Genomic DNA, 18,280 nt, shown 5'->3' with positions numbered 1-18,280 from the left:
GCGCTGACTGTACTACGTCTGGCTCTGACCGCTCTGACTTCTTTCTTTCAAGCACGAAGGTTGGCTAACAAGACAAAATATCTTTCTCTACTTTAAAAAAAAAATGAGTTCAGTGTTGTCCATATCAAGAGGGTTCAACCGTCCCTTAAAAAACAGAATCGTTCCATATTTGGAAGCAAAAGTAAGCGTCCCTTATTGAGTTGAAACGGGACGCACTTTGTCCCCTATTACCGTGAGGATCAAAAATAGTGAGTAAAATGTCAATGGAACGAATGATCAACAGGGCGCTTTATGCGTAAATTTACAGTAAACTCATTCCCAGGCGTCCCCTGCTCTGTGACCAATGAGCATTGGTCGATCAAGGTACTGTCAGAGAACGTCTAATAGGAAGAGAAGTGGCACTCTCTGGTTAGTTCCGGTTTCTGGACTGGCTGCAGTAACACGTCTCTGTCCATGCGGGGGCGCTCGCAGGCGAGTGCAGAATGAATTGGAGCCTATGGGGTTTCACCCCCAGAATCCACTTTTCTCAGGATATAATTTTTTATCAAGTAATTTGAAAGTTGCATTCAAACGAGTGGGCTAAGATAATACACTCAGCTGAAAATTGCATTTTTAAGTTCATTTATCTGTTCTAAAAATCCGTTCAAAAAATGTGATGACGTCACATATTTTCATACTGCCAGAGGTGCTGCTTTACGGCAATTTCACCCGTGTACTTTTTACAGCACATATATAACGATATGAAAATAAAAGTGCCCGCAGGAAAACATAAATACAGCACACAAAAATTAACTTCGACAGAAAGTCCTCCTTAAGAAAATGTTTCTGATTCTGCTTTAGCTTCAGGGGCCATCAAACGAGGTCTCTGGTCGTAATCAGTCGCAAGTCCGTCACTAACCAATCAGCATTCATTAGCAGAATGCTAGCGTGTTCCGGCCAACAACGGCCCAACCTGTAAGAAATTGAAAAGACATAAGTACTCATTCATTCGACTTTTGGGTTATAATCTATATTGAACTTGCGGAATCAACAATAAAATCTACGTTGATTCAACGACAAGCAGGAGAAAGAGATACATTTAGCCGTCTAGCTCCATAGAGTCCCATTCAGTCTGCACTCGCCCGCGAGCGCCTCCAGTGGAATTCTAATGGAACTGCAATCAAGATCGATACAATGGGGCTAATGGAAAGTGCCACGGCTCTCCGTAGACGGGCTCTGGTATTGTTGTTTGCGAAGAAGATACCGGAAGACAACAAAGCAAACAACTTTTACTCGCACTTTCTGTTTGAACTTTTCTTATTACACTTTTACAAGAGGAATGCTCTGCTTTCTATTGTTTTATATTAATTTATACAGTTTTAAGTTAAGCAGGACAGGTTTCTGTTAATTTTGTTATTGTTATTTGTTGAATTGTTGAATAATAATTTGTTTTGCACGTGTTCGTATCACTCAAAAATATGCATCTAATTCAATTCAGGTTCGAGTCAAATAGTTCAAAAATCGTTTCTCACGCACAAAAAAGCTAAAAAAAATTCACCGTGCCGGGAAGGGTGAAGGCAATCGTGTCGGCTGGCTCTGCCAATGAGGTGTCCCTTATTTATTTTTCAGGGAGTTGGCAACCCTTTGTTCTGCATTTTCAAAATAGAATACATTGACTCCTTCAGTATGTTGTAATTTCTTTATTTGTTACTGTGATTACTTTTATTCTCTGGCCCCTTAGTTTGCCTCAGTTTCATGAGCTGGCCCCAATTCCCAATTAATTGAATAGCCTTGTCTTAACCCATGCAAGAGTCCACTCCGCTCCCCAAAAAATATTCCAGTAGGTGGCGGTGTTGATCCTGCTTTACTGATGTAAATTCCTTCCCCACTCTATGAAGTGCTGATTACTAGTGGTGTGCGATACCGCTAGATTTGGTATCGATCTGATACCAAGTAAATACAGAGCTAGTATCGCCGATAGCGATACCGATATCAATACTTTTGAATAATTACGGTGGATGCATTATCAATCTGACACCTCCACCACAGTAAGGTGACAGTTCAAGGTGGAGACAGCGCTGCAGAATCAAAATAAAGGCGCTTTGCACAGAGCACGTTGATCGCTAACTAACCTAGTAAAGAGTAGGCTACATCTGCTGAGCTAGCGTTAGACAGTTTTAGCTAAGCTAACACTAAACTGTCCGACACATGCTACACTAGTTGGATGACAAACTTACCAGGTGCTGTCGTGGTTCTGAGCTGGAAGGAGTCACTATCATGGCCCCTGAGCATGTAGATACATTGCTGAAAGTCTGAATTTCTGTCAAAATCAATATTCCAATGTTTTCCGCTGAATCGCAGGACATGCAGTCAGTCAGTCAATGAAGGGCAACACGGAAACTGCAGACAGTGGCACGCGGCCACTATACATGCCTGACCACTACGTAGCTCATAATGAAGCTTTTATTTGCGTGAATAAAAGTGACTTTTAATGTTCATTTTTTAAAATGTTTTTGGAGTTAAATGTGTGAAGAATTGCGTGTTCATTTCAACATGCGCAACTTACAGCGCCCCATACGGTAGCTTCTACAATATATTCAGGATTTCATTGCTGCAATGCATTACTTACTACTGTGTTTTTATGTGTGACGTCATCGACTAGTTGACGTTGACTTTCACCACATATTAGTCGACTTTAAAAAATCAGACATTAGCAGACTAAATTGTCATGTACTTATATTTTATTAGCAGAGCAGTGAGTTCATCTTGTGTAGTCAGTCTGAGCAGCCTGTAACTCATTTGCTGTGAGAGCTAATAGTGTACCAGCAATGCAGAGGAGTAAAGTGATCTCTTTAGTTGTTGCGGCAATTCCTCCCTTCCCTGCCGACAACACATCTGCTCATTACACCAGAAGAGACATATGCGGAGGAGGGGAAAATGAAAAATGTCAAGCAATGCTGTAGAACACTGATCTCAAGAAGGCTGGATCACTTCCACTGGTTTTTCTGTCTATCAGTGGGGGGTGGAAGACAACGGGATACTCACACTGTCGCTGGCTATTGTGTGGACAGGGGGGATATCCATTCAACAGACATTTCCACTTGCGGATGATCTGTTCTCTGTGCTTTTCAGAAACAGATTCTCTCAGAGGAACTGCTGAGACTCTGACTTGTTATATAACGGACCAAAGTGTCTTCTGCATTTCTTTGTGTTTGAGAATTTTTTACCTGTACGTCAGCAGTTATATTATATAACAGTCTGAATCTTTTACATCCAAATAGCTGATGTCTTCAAAGAGAATATCCTTAGTGAGGCATGTAGTAATGGCTCTGAACCTCCTGTGTATCTCGGGGAATACCCTACTGCTGAATGTAAGCCAAGACAAAAAATACCTGTCGTGGACATACCAGCAGTGGCCATGAAAAAAATTCAGACCAAAGAAAAAGATCAGGCAAGTGCTATTTTAATTTGTTTTTATTCTGTACTGGCTTCACTTCATGTGGAACGTACTACACTGTAAAATATACCATTTGAAATGTAAAGAGAAAGATTTTATTATCATTCTTATTCAACAACTGGTCATGTTTTTAGCTGACAATATTACACTCAGTGGTAAGTGCATAAAGGAACTGAAGGTCGTCTTTAGACATTTCATTGAAAAGGATCTGTGTTATTGTGACATATAATCATCTTCAAATTAGATTCAGAATTCTGATTAAAAATGGCCAAGCTTAAAAGCAATTCCACAGCTTTGAATCAACTTCAGACAATTGCAGAAAGCTTCACAAAATACACAATACTGCTGTGTTTCTCAGGCTAGCTAAATTACTAGAGTTTCTTATCACATGTATGGGCTTCTTTATTGTTATATGCACACAATCTCCTTAGCAATGACTGAACATTTCAGTAAGGCTGACCTGAACAAGAAATGTAGGCACTAGCACTGGAACTTGAGCTTTGTTGTTTTCTTGGATGTTTTCAGAGTAACAGGGTTATGAACAGTAGTGGGATATGTCTAGTAATACCCAATGCATTAACTTCCAGTGTAACACTGCCATAGCCCTGACAAGCCAGTTAAGATGTGCCATGTCTAGTTGCATATTCCTATGAGGTTGATTTGAGAAGACAAAATCCCCCAAAAAGTTGATCATGATCAAATATTCAAGCCCCGATAGCTACCCTGTGTGGTTGTGTTGCATTCAGTACTTCTCACCAAAATCCATGTCTTTTTTTCATTAGTCTTTTTTTCAACATTTTCATTTAATTTTCAATTTACATTTAAGTTTATATGGTTCCTGTCTCTTTGGTCTTTACCTTTTGTAGTCCATTGCTACATTTGTTGTATTAATGCCACTAACATTCAACTACTGGAACAGCTGATTGGCAGGAATCTGTAATGTCACGTGTGATCATGTATGTGCTCATAAAAATGGTGCAGCAGTGTTCCTACAGGTAAACAAGATGACTAATTCTCCACTATATGCTAGTTTGATGCAGTACAGAATGTACACTGCCTAGACAAAAAAAAAAAAAAAAGCCTGGGTGAAGAGCTGTCTGACTTATTATTCTGCAACATTATGTGCCCAAAGAATGAGGTCAGTTGACTACCTGAATATACTGAATGACCAGATTATTCCATCAATGGATTTTTTCTTCCCTGATGACATGGACATATTCCAAGATGATTCATCAGGCTCAAATTGTGAAAGACTGGCTCAGGGAGCACGAGACTTCATTTTCACACATGGATTGGCCACCACAGAGTCCAGACCTTTGAGAACCCCATTGAGAATCTTTGGGATGTGCTGGAGAAGTCTTAACACAGTGGTGAGACTCTCCCATCATCAATACAAGATCTTAGTGAAAAATTAATGCAACACTGGATGGAAACATTGCAGAAGCAATAATAAGAGTAATCAAAGCTAAGTGTATATACATTTATACCGTAGACTGTGCTGGTTTTGTAAGAATAAAATATGCAATCATTTCTATTAACATGAAAAGGTAAATACTTGTGTTGTCAGATATCAAGCTGGAGTTAGGTCTTAAGATATATCGCATGGGAACAATGTACAATTTGTTTTAAATTGTAACCACAATCATTCCCTGTCTTCAGCAACTTCAAGGCAACTGGACTTGTAGAGTTGCTTGAAGATTAAAACTTAATCGTTATTTATATATGCTGTTCAAGAAGGTATGGATACTTTTAGTATTAGTCCAACATGATCAGAACAACTAATAATCTGCTTTTACTGCATAGCACATAGCCTCTGTTTTCTTTTTTTTTTTTTTTTATAATTCCAGCTACTTTGAACCAAACACCTCATGAGAGCTGCTGGAAGGCCAATGACTCAAAAGCGCTTTCTATTTTGAGTCCTACCAACAACTGAATTTTCACTCAGATTGAGAAAAGCTGGGACTAATTTTGACATTCAATAAATAATAGGTGAAATATTTCCCAAAATGCTAAATAACATGTATTTTGGTAATATATACTTAGTATTCATTTGCAGATGTTGATGAGATAATTATTAGTAGTAATGACTATGCAACCATTAAGCGGCAGCAAATTTAGTACATTCAACAGAAGAAACAACGAAGCAACAAAAGTTAATTAATCTCGGTTATGCATTTTCTCACATTTTTCTTCCCCAATTGTGTACTAGTCACATTGCCTTATCTCTTTGCTTCCTGCAAGGTATAAAACATGTACTGTATATGACCATATATGGTATTGTTGAAGAAAAAAAAACAATCCAAGTCTAGTTCCAAGTTTGCTGAAGTGGTGCAAGTTTATTGGAGTTCCAGGTCATGGTAAGTCTACCGACACAGAGTGGGAGACTGACCCAGAATGCAGGGCCAGGGAACAGATATACCCTGTCCCCAGGTGTGGTTGCAGACAGTTCCTGAAACGATCGTATAGTGGATGTATATTGGTCAGTCGAGGGCAACTTTACACAGGAGGGTGAACTCAGTAGGGGGCAGGGGTGGCTTCTAGACATGGTCAGAACAAAAGGACAAAAGAGTGACACCCAGGTAGTATGATCAAGGCTCTGATCAGCAGGGGAGAGGAGACGGGGAGGGTAGACAAAGGAGTATGATCAGGAAACTCTGATCGGCAGGGGAGCAGAGACAAGAGAGATCAACATATGGCTGGAATTGCCCCAGACATGTCAAGACATGTTCACAACACATCATGGGAGTTAATAGGATATATATATACCCTTTATATATGCCAAGTATGCAGAGTTAGCAGCAGACGCAGAGCAGAATGGCTGGAGAGCTTTTGTCCACCCGGTAGAAGTGGGATGCCATGGATTTGTAGCAAAATCGGCGATTGCCAGAAAAAGCCAGAGGACTGCGGTATGTAACATGTCTCGGGCAGCAGAGAGAGCGAGTGAGCGGCTCTGGACACGTAGGAAGCATGCTAGCTGGGGAGCTAGCTAAAGGTAAGGGTGGCTGCGTGACTCTAATGTGTTTGCAGATTATTATAGATGCGGTCGGTTCGTGTTTCAGCCCACATCAACAGGGCGAATCACGGTAGATTTGTTTGTTTGTTTCGTGTTTCAGCCCGCATCAACGGGGCGAATGACGATAGATTTGTTTGCTTGTTTCGGGTTTCAGCCCGCATCAACGGGGCGAATCACGGTAGATTTGTTTGTTTGTTTCGTGGTTCAGTCCGCATCAACGGGGCGAACCACGGTAGATTTGTTTGTTTCGTGGTTTAGTCCGCATCAACGGGGCGAACCACGATAGATTTGTTTGTGTCATGATTCATGAAAGGACTAGGCTAATTATTGAAATATTAGTTGTTGTCAAATATTAATGGTGAGAAAAACAGGGTGTTGCAGTGGCAGTGTGGAGGGGGGTGACTCCAGGACACTGGAATTCACTGTTAAGCCTTCTTGAGGTGTTGAGGGCCTAACTTAACGAAACATCGGTGAAGGGAGGTGCTCACTTGAAAACCCCAATGACATGCTGCATACTGCTGTTGTTTAGGCCAGGTTCCTGATGTCTTCATGTTGCTTGGTAGCTATGGTTAGCTGCTGAGCGGAACATACAAGCCAGCAGCATTAGGTTAGCTTATATTTCACAAGGTTCGAGTTATCCTCTGCTGCTCTGTGGGCCTACAAGCCAGCAGCATTTACTTAGTTCATTTAGATTGTAGGTTAAGCTAGCCAGCAGCATTTGGTTAGCTTATATTTCACAAGGTTTGAGTTAGCGTCATTTGCTGAGCGGGCCATACAAGCCAGCAGCATTTACTTAGTTCATTTAGATTGTAGGTTAAGCGTCATATCACATGACTGTTGGTTTGTTAGGGGTTCTCAGTTGGACAGGGCCTCTAAATGTGTATTGCCTGGGATTTTGGCACAAGGGATTGTAACATCTAATCCTGTGTATTATAGAATATAGTTTACTGGTCCCTATTGAAAATGTGGGGGCTCTTCTACTGCCTGTAAGAACATTTTCCATTAGTGTAACAAAATCAATAATCATCTTTATTTTAGTATATGGTTTTATATTGCCCTCACCATCTTTGTATTCATTTCCATGCACCATGTTTAGTTGTTCAGCTTTTAGTGTTCTCCAGAAATTAAAATGACATTCGGTGACAAATGTTTTCCCATGGTTTATCTATTTGCAGATTCTGAAACAACAGAGGATGAAGATGGAGACCAATTCGAGACCAAAGAAAATAGCAGGGCTGTGGAGGACCAGGCTGTTTGTACGTATTCATTGCTTTTTTTCCAGCCTTTGCTTTTTCCGGCAGAAAATGTATTCTCTTTCATTTTTGTTTTACAGTTGCACATTTCAAAATTGCAACAGTATATAATATGCTACTTTTATAGATATTAATTACAAACATAAAATGTTTAATGGGGCTATTTTGCTAATTTGTTCTTAAAGCAGCCATTATTAGGGGTCCATGCAACGAAGTTGCAGGATCCCTATTGATTTTGTTGCGATTTTTATTCTTCTTTGCCTTAATGATTAATTTTGTTTTGCTTAGCTAAAAGTGTTGGCCCAGGACCAACTGCAAGGGTGAAAGGCATCAAACCTGATAACTTGGTAGAAGTTTGCCAAGGTGTCAATACACATGCCTACATCTAGGTGGCGCTATAATAAGCCTTTTATAAATGTATTATTTATAAAAGGTGGAAAAAGGAAATGTACATAACTGATAAACTGCCTGAATTATACATCTGAAACATTTATAAACAAAATTCTTTCTCCCTCTGTTTCCTTATATTGTCCCGGGTCTAATGGACTAGTCCACGCCCATTTCTGTCCGCCATTTCTTCCCGCCATTTTGAAAAAAATTCAACCTCAAAGCAAAATAAACTCCTCGTAAGCCCGTTCATCTAAGTCTCACCAAACTTGGCATGTATAATTTATAGACAAAGATAATGAAAAGTTGTCAAAAGAACTTTAGCAGGGTTATTGATTACAAAGCTAATGGCTAATTAATTTTTATGCCGTGGCACAGTATAACTAATATACAAAACTAATATTTTGTATAGTATTTTGTAAGTATATACCCAAACTTAATCAAACTTCAGATCACTGATAATAATATGATTCTGTACAAGCACCACATTTTGTGAACCTTGGTCTCTAGGGGGCACCACAAAAGCAACATTTCAATATCTCAAAAACTGCAATAGCTAACTTCATGAAATTTGGCATACACAATCTGTAAAATATTGTGTAGACGCCCATCAAGTTGCATGACATTACATCTACAGGGGGCGCTACAGGTGACATGGAAACATTTCATATGACTTTAAGGCCTTGAACTTTTGAAGTATTCACCCAATCCTTATGAAACTTAGCAGTCGTCATTATAATATGATTGTGTACAATCATGCTGAGTTTTGTGAAATTTGGGCTGTAGGGGCCACTACAACGACTATATGTTTATATCTCACAAACCACCACAGTAAACTGCTTGAAATTTGACAATAATAATCTGTGGATGACTCCTTACAAACCCGTCATGTTTCGTGCAAGTTTCGCAAGTGATCATCTAGTTGTCTTTTGTTTCATTTTGTGTTATCTTATGTTATGAATGTGCGAAAATTTGGCACAGCAGAGCAAAGTTATATCAAGCTGGGAAGTATATGGCAAATGTCTCTCTCCTTGTAACACTGATGTGATCTCCAACCTATTTCTGAGGAAATACTTGGTTCTTTGGCAGTAGTAATTGCTTTGTTCTGTAAGTTGACTGACGTTGCAGAGATACTTTGACAACCACTTTATAATAATATAATAATACAATTACAATATAAAATGATTGATACATGTTTACACTACATGAAAATATTCATTAGTGCGGCCTTAAAATTGCCTTAATAATTAACACCAATACCTAGCTCCCAGAGAATGCTCATAGCCCATACCAATTGCAGTTTATCAATTTATCTCTTCTTTTACATTTGATACAGTGATGGACAAATGTGCAGAAGATGACAATAGAACACATGGACATGAGGATCACTCAAACAGGCAAGCAAGAAACATACAACTACCCTAGTTTGTGTTGACTCTGTTATTGGTCGGAAATTCTAAACCAAGACACACTACTTGGCAGATTGTGAATTAGTGACAGTCTACTGACTCCAACAGATTGTGCTTCAAATCCTCTATTTCAGGAACCAGTCACTGGAATTGTCAAGAGAATCTGCCCGACAAGTCCTCCCACCTCCATCTCCAAGACTGATCAAACGTACCACCACTTCTCCAGTTCCAAGTTGCTCTGGTTCAACTACTCCTGTCAGCCTGCTAAAGAAAATTGTTGTTCCCACTGACTACCAAGACACAGTGCCTGGGGAGTTTGAAGAAAAAGTTAAGCAGCCAAAATCTGTGTCTCTAGGTAACACCCACGACTCACGACCACAGACTCCCCTGGGTGAGTACTCCCGGAAAGAATTTACTTCCAGACCTTCCCCAAAGCTTACACGGGCAAGCTCAAAGGTGTTCGAGAAGGTCCGTGGCTTAGAGGAACGCAGGCGAAGTCTTGATATTCCAGAAGGATCAATCTCTGGAAGATCCTGGGCAGGATTCAATCATGCTGGATCTGTAGATTCAGATGATGGAGGAAGCCGTTTGGGCATTTCTAGAGAAAGTTCAAGGGAAGATCTCAGGGAAGCTCTGAAAGAGGATGCTGCTGAGCGTAGATCTATGTTTAGACAAAGAGCTGCTTCCTTGGAAGAGAAACCACGCTACTCCCAAAAAGTTCAAGATATTGAAAACAAGTTCACTGAAGAGCTCCAGCGCATTAAGAAACTTGTTGGAAAACCTCATCTGAAGAAATCTTTTTCAACTGAACAGCTCACCCTGAAGGGCAAGCAGCGGCAACCTTTCAGGAAAATTGAACCTATTCCTCCACAAGTGCTACAAAAGCTCCAAGAAAGGGAACGTGTCCAGTGGGCAAAGAAACAGAGAGAAAAAGAACAAAGTCAGCAACCAGTGCAGCAAACACCACAAGAACAGCATAAATCCCTACCTCAAAAGACAGCCACTGGTTCAACAACTGTAACAATCAGTAGATTTGGAGAGGTCGCAGGCACCCCAGAGTCAATGCAGTTATCTGACTTACCAGGACAACGGTCAATGAGAGGATTAGATCGAGTCAGTCCTGTTACAGAAATCATTCAGCGGTCATCATCACCGGCACTATATCAACAACAAAGAGAAGAGTCACCAAGCAAAAATGTTGCAGAAATTACATTACGCAAAGTTGAACGAAGGCCACCAAGTCCTCTTGTACAACGGGTATCTCGAATGCAAGAATCACAACACATTCAAGAATCTCTTGTTCAAACATCACAAAAGGATGAGACTTCAGCAAAAAAGACACCAATGGAAGTAGCATTAAGGAAAGTTGAAAACAGACCCGAAAGCCCATTGGTACAAAAAAGAGCTATTATCGTGCAAGATTCTATTCCTCAACCTCCTCCAAAACCCCTAAGAACACCTGTTAGTCCAGTAAATGACCAAATGGAAGTGGAGCTATCCAAACCAGCCCTTAAGATAAGAATCCCTGCAATTATTGTTGAAGATGAAAAAATGGAAAAAGATATTCCTGTGAAGACAAAGCAATCTCCGCAGATGACGACAAGTGCCAAAGAGGGACAACAGCAGAAGACCAAAGGCAAGAATCGTGGCACGCGACCCATGTCACCAGAGTTAGGTAAGAGTTGTTGCACTTCTTTCATTAAGCTTTCTGTAGTTCTTGTGAATTCTTTACTGGGGTGATTTTTTTTCTGTAATTTTATGGCGAAAAATAAATATTTCAGACTCTTCTTTTGCTAAAATATGCAGATTCTTCAGATGATTCTTATGTGTCTGCTGGAGAAGATCCAATGGAGGCTCCTGTGTTTGAGTTTCCCCTCCTGGACATTGTAGCATCTGCTGGTGTAGATGTGCTTCTAAAATGTATAATTGCCGGAACCCCTACCCCTGAAGGTAACATGTTGTTCTTTGTGTTTAAAGGGAAAAGCCAAAGGAAACATTAAATTGTACATTCAAGCAACTGATTTACTTGTTTTTTATGTCTTCTCTGTTCAAGTTATCTGGACTAAAGACAACACTGAAATCACTGCCTTTGCTAATTATATGGTCAAAGTGGAGGGTGAACGACATAGCCTGCTCATCCAATCAGCAAAAATAAGTGATGGTGGAAAATACTGTGTAACTGCTGTTAATCAGGTGGGCAAAGCCTCCAGCAGTGCCACCCTTATAGTTAAAGCAGGTAGGTTTGACTTTTGATTAATGACTTTCATCTTTGTCGTATATGTATATACGGATTTATTTTTTTGATATGTCAAAACATGAAATGGAAATTATTCCATTAACACTGTTATGCATAGGCCATCCTTTTAGATGACGGTAAGTGAAAATACTCTGCTATGCAGGTCTTTTTTCTTCATCCACAAAATAAATAACTCTTTATTGTTTGAAACAAATAAAACATTATGGAAATGAACATAAGAGAGAATATGCTGTTTATTGCCATCAACTCTGAATAATCTGTCTCCCCATTTCAATTCAGTTCAATTCAGTTTTATGTATATAGTGTCAATAACAATACAGATTGTCTCAAGACGTTTTAAAAAATTCGGTCTGAGACCCAGCCTGAATCCACAAGAGCAAGCATGAAGGCGATGGTGGCAAGGAAAAACTCCCTTTTGACAGGAAGAAACCTTGACCATAACCCAGTTTGTATGGAGGGACACATCTGCCGGGTAGATAAACATACATCTGTCATAGATACATGCATCTGACGAAAGCGTACACGTAGAATCCGATGGTGACAGGACAGGAGCTTGGTGCCAGAGAAAAGAAATTAAAGGATTAGAGCTTGGTGCGAGAGAGAAGATAGTAGAGGACGTGTGCTCAGTGCATTGTCCCCCAGCAGCCTAGGCCTATTGCAGCATAACAAGGGATGGTTCAGTCCAGCCCTAACTATAAGCTTTATCAAAAAGGAAGGTCTTAAGCCTAACTTTAAAAGTAGAGCGGGTGTCTGCCTTCTGAATCCAAACTGGGAGCTGGTTCCACAGGAGAGGAGCCTGATAGCTGAAAGCTCTACCTCCCATTCTACTTTTTGAAATTCTAGGAATCACAAATAGGCCTGTACATTGAGATCGAAGTGATCTGTTGGAATGATATGGTACAATGAGGTCTTTAAGATATGATAGAGCTAGGCCTTTAAGAGCCCTGTAAGTAATAGGATTTTAGATTGTATTCTAGATTCTAAAGGGAGGCAATGAAGAAAAGCATTTTGAATCAATTGGAGGCTTTTTAAAGAGCTATTTGGACAGCCAGACAGTAATGAATTACAGTAATCCAGCCTGGAAGATGCAAATGCATGAACTAGTTTTTCAGCATCACTCTGAGACAGGATGTTCCTAATTTTGACAGTATAAGGAACTTGGATGATACAAGTTATTAAAATAAATTCTAATTATACTCTCTTAGAATGAAAAACTACCCTTTTTTTTCTCCTGACACTAATTTAAAAGCCCCAAAACTGTACCCAGTGTACTAAATCATTTTCAGTTGGCGGGATTACTTTGATAAAACCTTTGTATTCTTCATCTTAAAATGATTCTTGTTTTCTCTTCCCTCATTGGCATTGTATGTCAGCTGATTCCTCTGGTTCCTCCTTATCATTATGTCTCTGAGCAAAACGTGTGTGCCATATATTCCAGCTGAATAACCTCACTTTTATAGTTACCATGGCAACTCAGAGGTTCAAAACTGAACCTATAAATTGCCCACTGAGGCTTGCTGACTACACTCACTATGAATCCACCATTGTTTAGATTTCACATTTGGCGTCTCAAATTCTAATATGGAGGGCTTGTTTTTCTTAATACATTAACTATTTGAAACTGACATAACAGAACCTTTTTGCTTTTACAGAGTCTGCGCAGGAGCCAAAGGGTAACCTGTGTGTGCTCATGGATATCGGCAGCCCTATTACATCTGATGAAGAGTATCTTAGTCCCCTGGAGGAAGCCATGGATTTTGAAGGGCCAGAGCCAAGGCGAAGTATTGACACACAGTTCAGGAAACCCCCTGCATTCCTGGTAAGACTAAACAGGTTTGCATTTTTGACCAGACTTTTGCAAATTGTGTGGAAATGTATTTTGTACATCATGCTTATCAAGATTAATTTCCTTATACAAATGTATTGTTTGCTGTTTTCTCACTCCATCAACACATACATCAAATAAAATTTACAGGTAAAATGCATCTTTCTGCTACTAACTCGCATTACATTTTAAATAGGTAACAATGAGCGATCAAGCTGTTATTGAAGGACAGGAAGTCACCATGTCTGTTCAAATAAGTGGACAACCCAAACCCATGCTCTATTGGTAGGTCCCCTCTCTTCATCATACTACTTAATCTCTTGCTTGCATGGCACATGGAAAGGCTTTTCTCTCGTGACAAATCATATGAAAATTTACTTGACTTCACAGTTTGGTTTTGAAGCATTCTACTTTAATGATCTGTTAAATCATCTGTTTATTGAGCGTAATTATTTCCAGAATAACAGAAACTGATAGGAAAAACATTTACCATGGAGCTGCTCAGTGTCCTGAAACTGGATTGCACCAGTGGATTGCAATGCCGCATTTCAATTCAATTCAATTCAATTTTATTTATATAGCGTCAATAACAATACAAATCCTCTCAAGACGCTTTACAAAACCCGGCCTGAAACCCCCAGAGCAAGTCTGAAGGCGACGGTGGCAAGGAAAAACTCCCTTTTAACAGGAAGAAACCTTGAGCAGAACCCAGCTCATATGGAGGGACCCATCTGCCTAAGGCCAGCCGGGTACAGACAGAAGAAAGAGAGAAGAGAACAGCAAGGAGGGACACACAGCAGTTATCATTCTATACAGTAATAGCACAGAATTGCATGACGAGTGGTAGATAGGAAATTAGAGGGCAAGAGCTCTGTGCCAGAGAAAAGAAAGAGGATGCGAGAGAGGAGAGAGAAGAAAGAAGAAGGACATGTGTTTGGTGCATCATCCCCCAGCAGCCTAGGCCTATAGCAGCATAACTAAGGGATGGTTTAGCCCAGCCCTAACTATAAGCTTCAAAAAGGAAAGTCTTAAGCCTGACCTTAAAAATAGAGAGGGTGTCTGCCTCCCGAACCCAAACTGGGGAGACTGTCCTCCTCGAAAAAACGACCACATGAGTCGTATGTACAAGCGGCGAATTACGACCTCATGTTACGTTTCAAAGTTAAGCGACCTCTAGCAGTCGAGTAAATATCGACACTCCGGTCATAGCTGTCGTTTTGCATGCACCCAAATTATGACTCACTGTTACGTTTGAGGGTGACTAGCTGGGCTGTTTTAATTCCCCCTCTAGAGTAGTGTTAATTTCGTCAGACGAGACGAGACTAAATATGTTCGTCAACGACCTTTTTTTCCATGACTAAGACGAGACGATGATGAGACTGCACCATTGTCCAAAAACGCTGACTAAGACTAAATTAACATCCATTATTGTTGACGAAAAAATGTTTTGCATAAAATAAAAACTAAGATAAAATCTCTCTTCAGTTTCGTCTACAATTGTCTCTACTTTTTCATCGTGAGATAGAATACCGTAAATTCCGGACTATAAGCCGCTACTTTTGTCACTTTGCTTTGGACCCTGCGGTTTATACAACAGCGGATGGATTTTTACAGCTAACGGTCACCAGGGGCGCACTATCATGTCACAGACGATGACACGAGGATTAAGAACTGACTTTTCTGGTATAGTAGGCTGGTTGTTTTGATACAGTAAACAGCCGTGTTACTGCACCTTTACTGCTGTGTTGGCTGTTTTCGAAAAAGATGCTGGTTATTTTGTTGAGCAGCCGGGTTACTGCACTTTTGCTGCCGTGTTACAGGCAAGCACTTTTACAAACAAATTAAATTTAGCCGTTTAACGTTATTGCCTCGTCAAGCGTTGTAAGCTTTGTTTTTTGTTATACTGCACTACTACGGTACTATGACTGCAGGAAGTGCGCTAGGAGCGCACCGTTGTATTATTTGTGCACTGCACGAATGCTGTTTGTAATGTCAAAGATGTGAAAGTTTGATCGATTGATTTTTTGTTTGATTGATCGAAAGATTTATGTTTGTCAAATGTAAATAAATGGGACGCTTTGCGTTTCCAAACAGTAATTTCTGTCCCGACAATCCCCCTCCGTGGTAGAAGAAACCCTTACGGTAATTAAACATTAAAACACCAGCGGTTTATAGTCGGGTGCGGCTTATATATGGCACAATCTGTAGTTTCCCCAAAATTTAGCTGGTGCGGCTTATATTCAGGTACGCCTTATAGTCTGGAAAATACGGTATTCAACTGTTTGGCCTTCAAAATATTCCGAATGAGTTCGTGCTGTTGCTGCCAGCCTGTGGCTATGCTGCCAACCCGTGGCTGCAACATGAAACTACATGGAGCAAGAACACCCATAGATAGACAGTAGCAAACACCAGAGATTTCTGCCAGAGTGGGTGCAGACGTCGACATGCTAGGTAGAAGGAAGAGGCTCGATATTTGACTGAAATGGTTATCAGAAATAATCTCAGAAATAATCTGTTATATAAAAAAAGACTAAAATGTTTTTTAACTAAAACTTGACTAAGATATATTGAGTTTTCTTTTGACTAAAACTAGACTAAAAATGACGAGACTTTTAGTCGACTAAAACTTGACTAAGAAAAAAAGATGTGAATGACTAAATATGACTAAAACTAACAAGGACATTTGGCACAAGACTAAGACTAAATTAAAAATAGGTGACAAAATTAACACTACTCTAGAGCTGTTAATACGTCACTTAATTAAGTTTTAATATTTTTTCATGCAAGAAAGTAACTGTGTAGATCCCGAATATGTGATCAGTTTATTCAAATAACGCCTGTTTGGAAGTTTGCTCGGATGTTTTCGGAGAAGTGAAGCGCCACCTGTGGAACCAGCCGACCGACCGGGAGCAGCGGGTCATCTCAGAGGCGAGCAGCCGGCCTTCTGAGGTGATCTGCCGTTCAACCTCCGTCGTCATCCCGGGGTAGAAAACGAGCCGATTAGTGTGAAAATACTACCCACATCCTCAAAGTGAATGCTACTAATGCCGCGTTACTCAATGCATTCGTTAAACCTGGTAATTTTGAACTGTATTATTAAAAGAAGGCTTTTGAGATCGACAGAAAGCCTAGTGGCGTAGATGGACTCATTCGATTCCTGTCTATAGCTGTCCGCCGTGGATTGGCTGCGTTCGGTTTCTGCCGCTCAACCAAGCTACAGCAAAGTTTCATAATATTTTCAAATAAACGACTCAAATGCAGTGTTGTGTGTCATTTCTTAACTTAAAGCAACTATAATCACTGCCATTACAAGTTCAGCTGTAGTAAATATTTCATGTGTTAAGCAGATAAACCAATCCTAACCCTATCTACTGATAAAGCCAGAGAACCAAACTGCATTGCTTTTTGGCGTAAATCTATATTGGGCGGTTCTAAACACATCTTAAATAAACTATCGTTACTTTTTCTTAACATATATCAACTTAAAGCAATGTCATTGCTAGTTCGGCAATACTGGATATTCGATGTAATCAGTATATATATCTTTTTTACAACACTATTTTAACATGTGTTTGAAAACCGAAAAACTACAAATATCACGTTACTTGGTATCAAGCTACATGTCGCAGCTCAAGGGATTTGTAGTTTCTACAATGATTAGTGATTTCCTAGAATAGGAGGTTATAAGTAATAAAATGAATACATAGCCGGGGGTTTAAGGGTGTGGGAAACACATTTCTGTGTCCAGAATTTAAGTATATAATTGTCAAGTGGGTGAAAAGGTGTTTACCATTTTGAACAGCGCCCCCACTTTCTGTCTATATCCACTAGGTATAGTCACACAGCTGAGTTCATAAGCTTTCTAGAACACTTTGTCCTATGTCTATAGCCCCTTTTGATGCAGAATTACAGCCCTTCAGAACTTCTCAGAAGTCAGGGTTCAAAGGTCAATAGTTCAAAGAAGGAGGCATTTACAATCCCTTAACTGACATATGCTATTCCCCAAGTTGAGACCTTTCCAATGATTATTTATTATAGTCCTACAACAAAGTATGGATTTTCACATTTCATGGACACAGCTATGCTCAGGCTTAGATTCAGAGAGCCTTTTGCAGGCTCAGCCCATGAAATAAGGATTTTTTTTTTTTTTTTTAAATAACAATAAGAAAAACCATGTAAGGTAATCATATCTGACAGATTTACAACTGAATTAGTCATTTATATTGTATCTGCTCATTTGTTTTTGCCAGTTAATTAATTCCACCAGACATCTTGAACCTGTGTGAAAAGTAACATCACAACAGATATTTGTCAAGGGACTTTGAGTGAATCAGTTACACATACCGTTGTTATGATGTCCTATAGGTCATTTCTGACATCTGTGTGTTTCAATGAGAAAAGAGCATCTCAACACACTAATGAGGATATGCGACAGGGGCATTCCTCGATTTCAGAATATTGTAACTTCTATCCTCACCTATAGTGTAACTACAGATTCATGGCTTATGCCTTTAACAATAAATGTTAATCAAAACTAAATTAATTCTGAGTGATTAACAAGCAATATAAGCACAAAAATTCAGCTGATGGGTAAGAATGTACTTCCCGATGACATGGGCTTGTCTTTTATGCTGGTTAAGCTACTGTAAAGGGTGTGATTGGATGAAGTTGTCGGTTAACCCCTCACCCTTTTTTAGTGA

At 39.8% G+C, this 18,280-nt stretch overlaps 1 protein-coding gene across 1 annotated transcript in view; it reads left to right on the top strand.

Annotated features, from left to right (window-relative positions):
- spegb (striated muscle enriched protein kinase b) overlaps positions 1-18,280 on the top strand; it is an 86,835-nt gene that overhangs the window by 7,454 nt on the left and 61,101 nt on the right. Inside the window, exons 2-8 of the mRNA XM_084544065.1 lie at positions 7,625-7,705; positions 9,426-9,486; positions 9,633-11,173; positions 11,305-11,448; positions 11,552-11,734; positions 13,408-13,574; positions 13,777-13,865. Coding sequence (XP_084400191.1) covers positions 7,625-7,705; positions 9,426-9,486; positions 9,633-11,173; positions 11,305-11,448; positions 11,552-11,734; positions 13,408-13,574; positions 13,777-13,865 — 2,266 coding nt within the window. The remainder of the gene's footprint in view (positions 1-7,624; positions 7,706-9,425; positions 9,487-9,632; positions 11,174-11,304; positions 11,449-11,551; positions 11,735-13,407; positions 13,575-13,776; positions 13,866-18,280) is intronic.

This window comes from Chelon labrosus, assembly GCF_963514085.1.
Source record: "Chelon labrosus genome assembly, chromosome: 5".
Lineage (NCBI taxonomy): Eukaryota > Metazoa > Chordata > Actinopteri > Mugiliformes > Mugilidae > Chelon > Chelon labrosus.
Note: the sequence above shows the minus strand (reverse complement) of the source record. Positions and strands in the feature narration are given on the sequence as shown.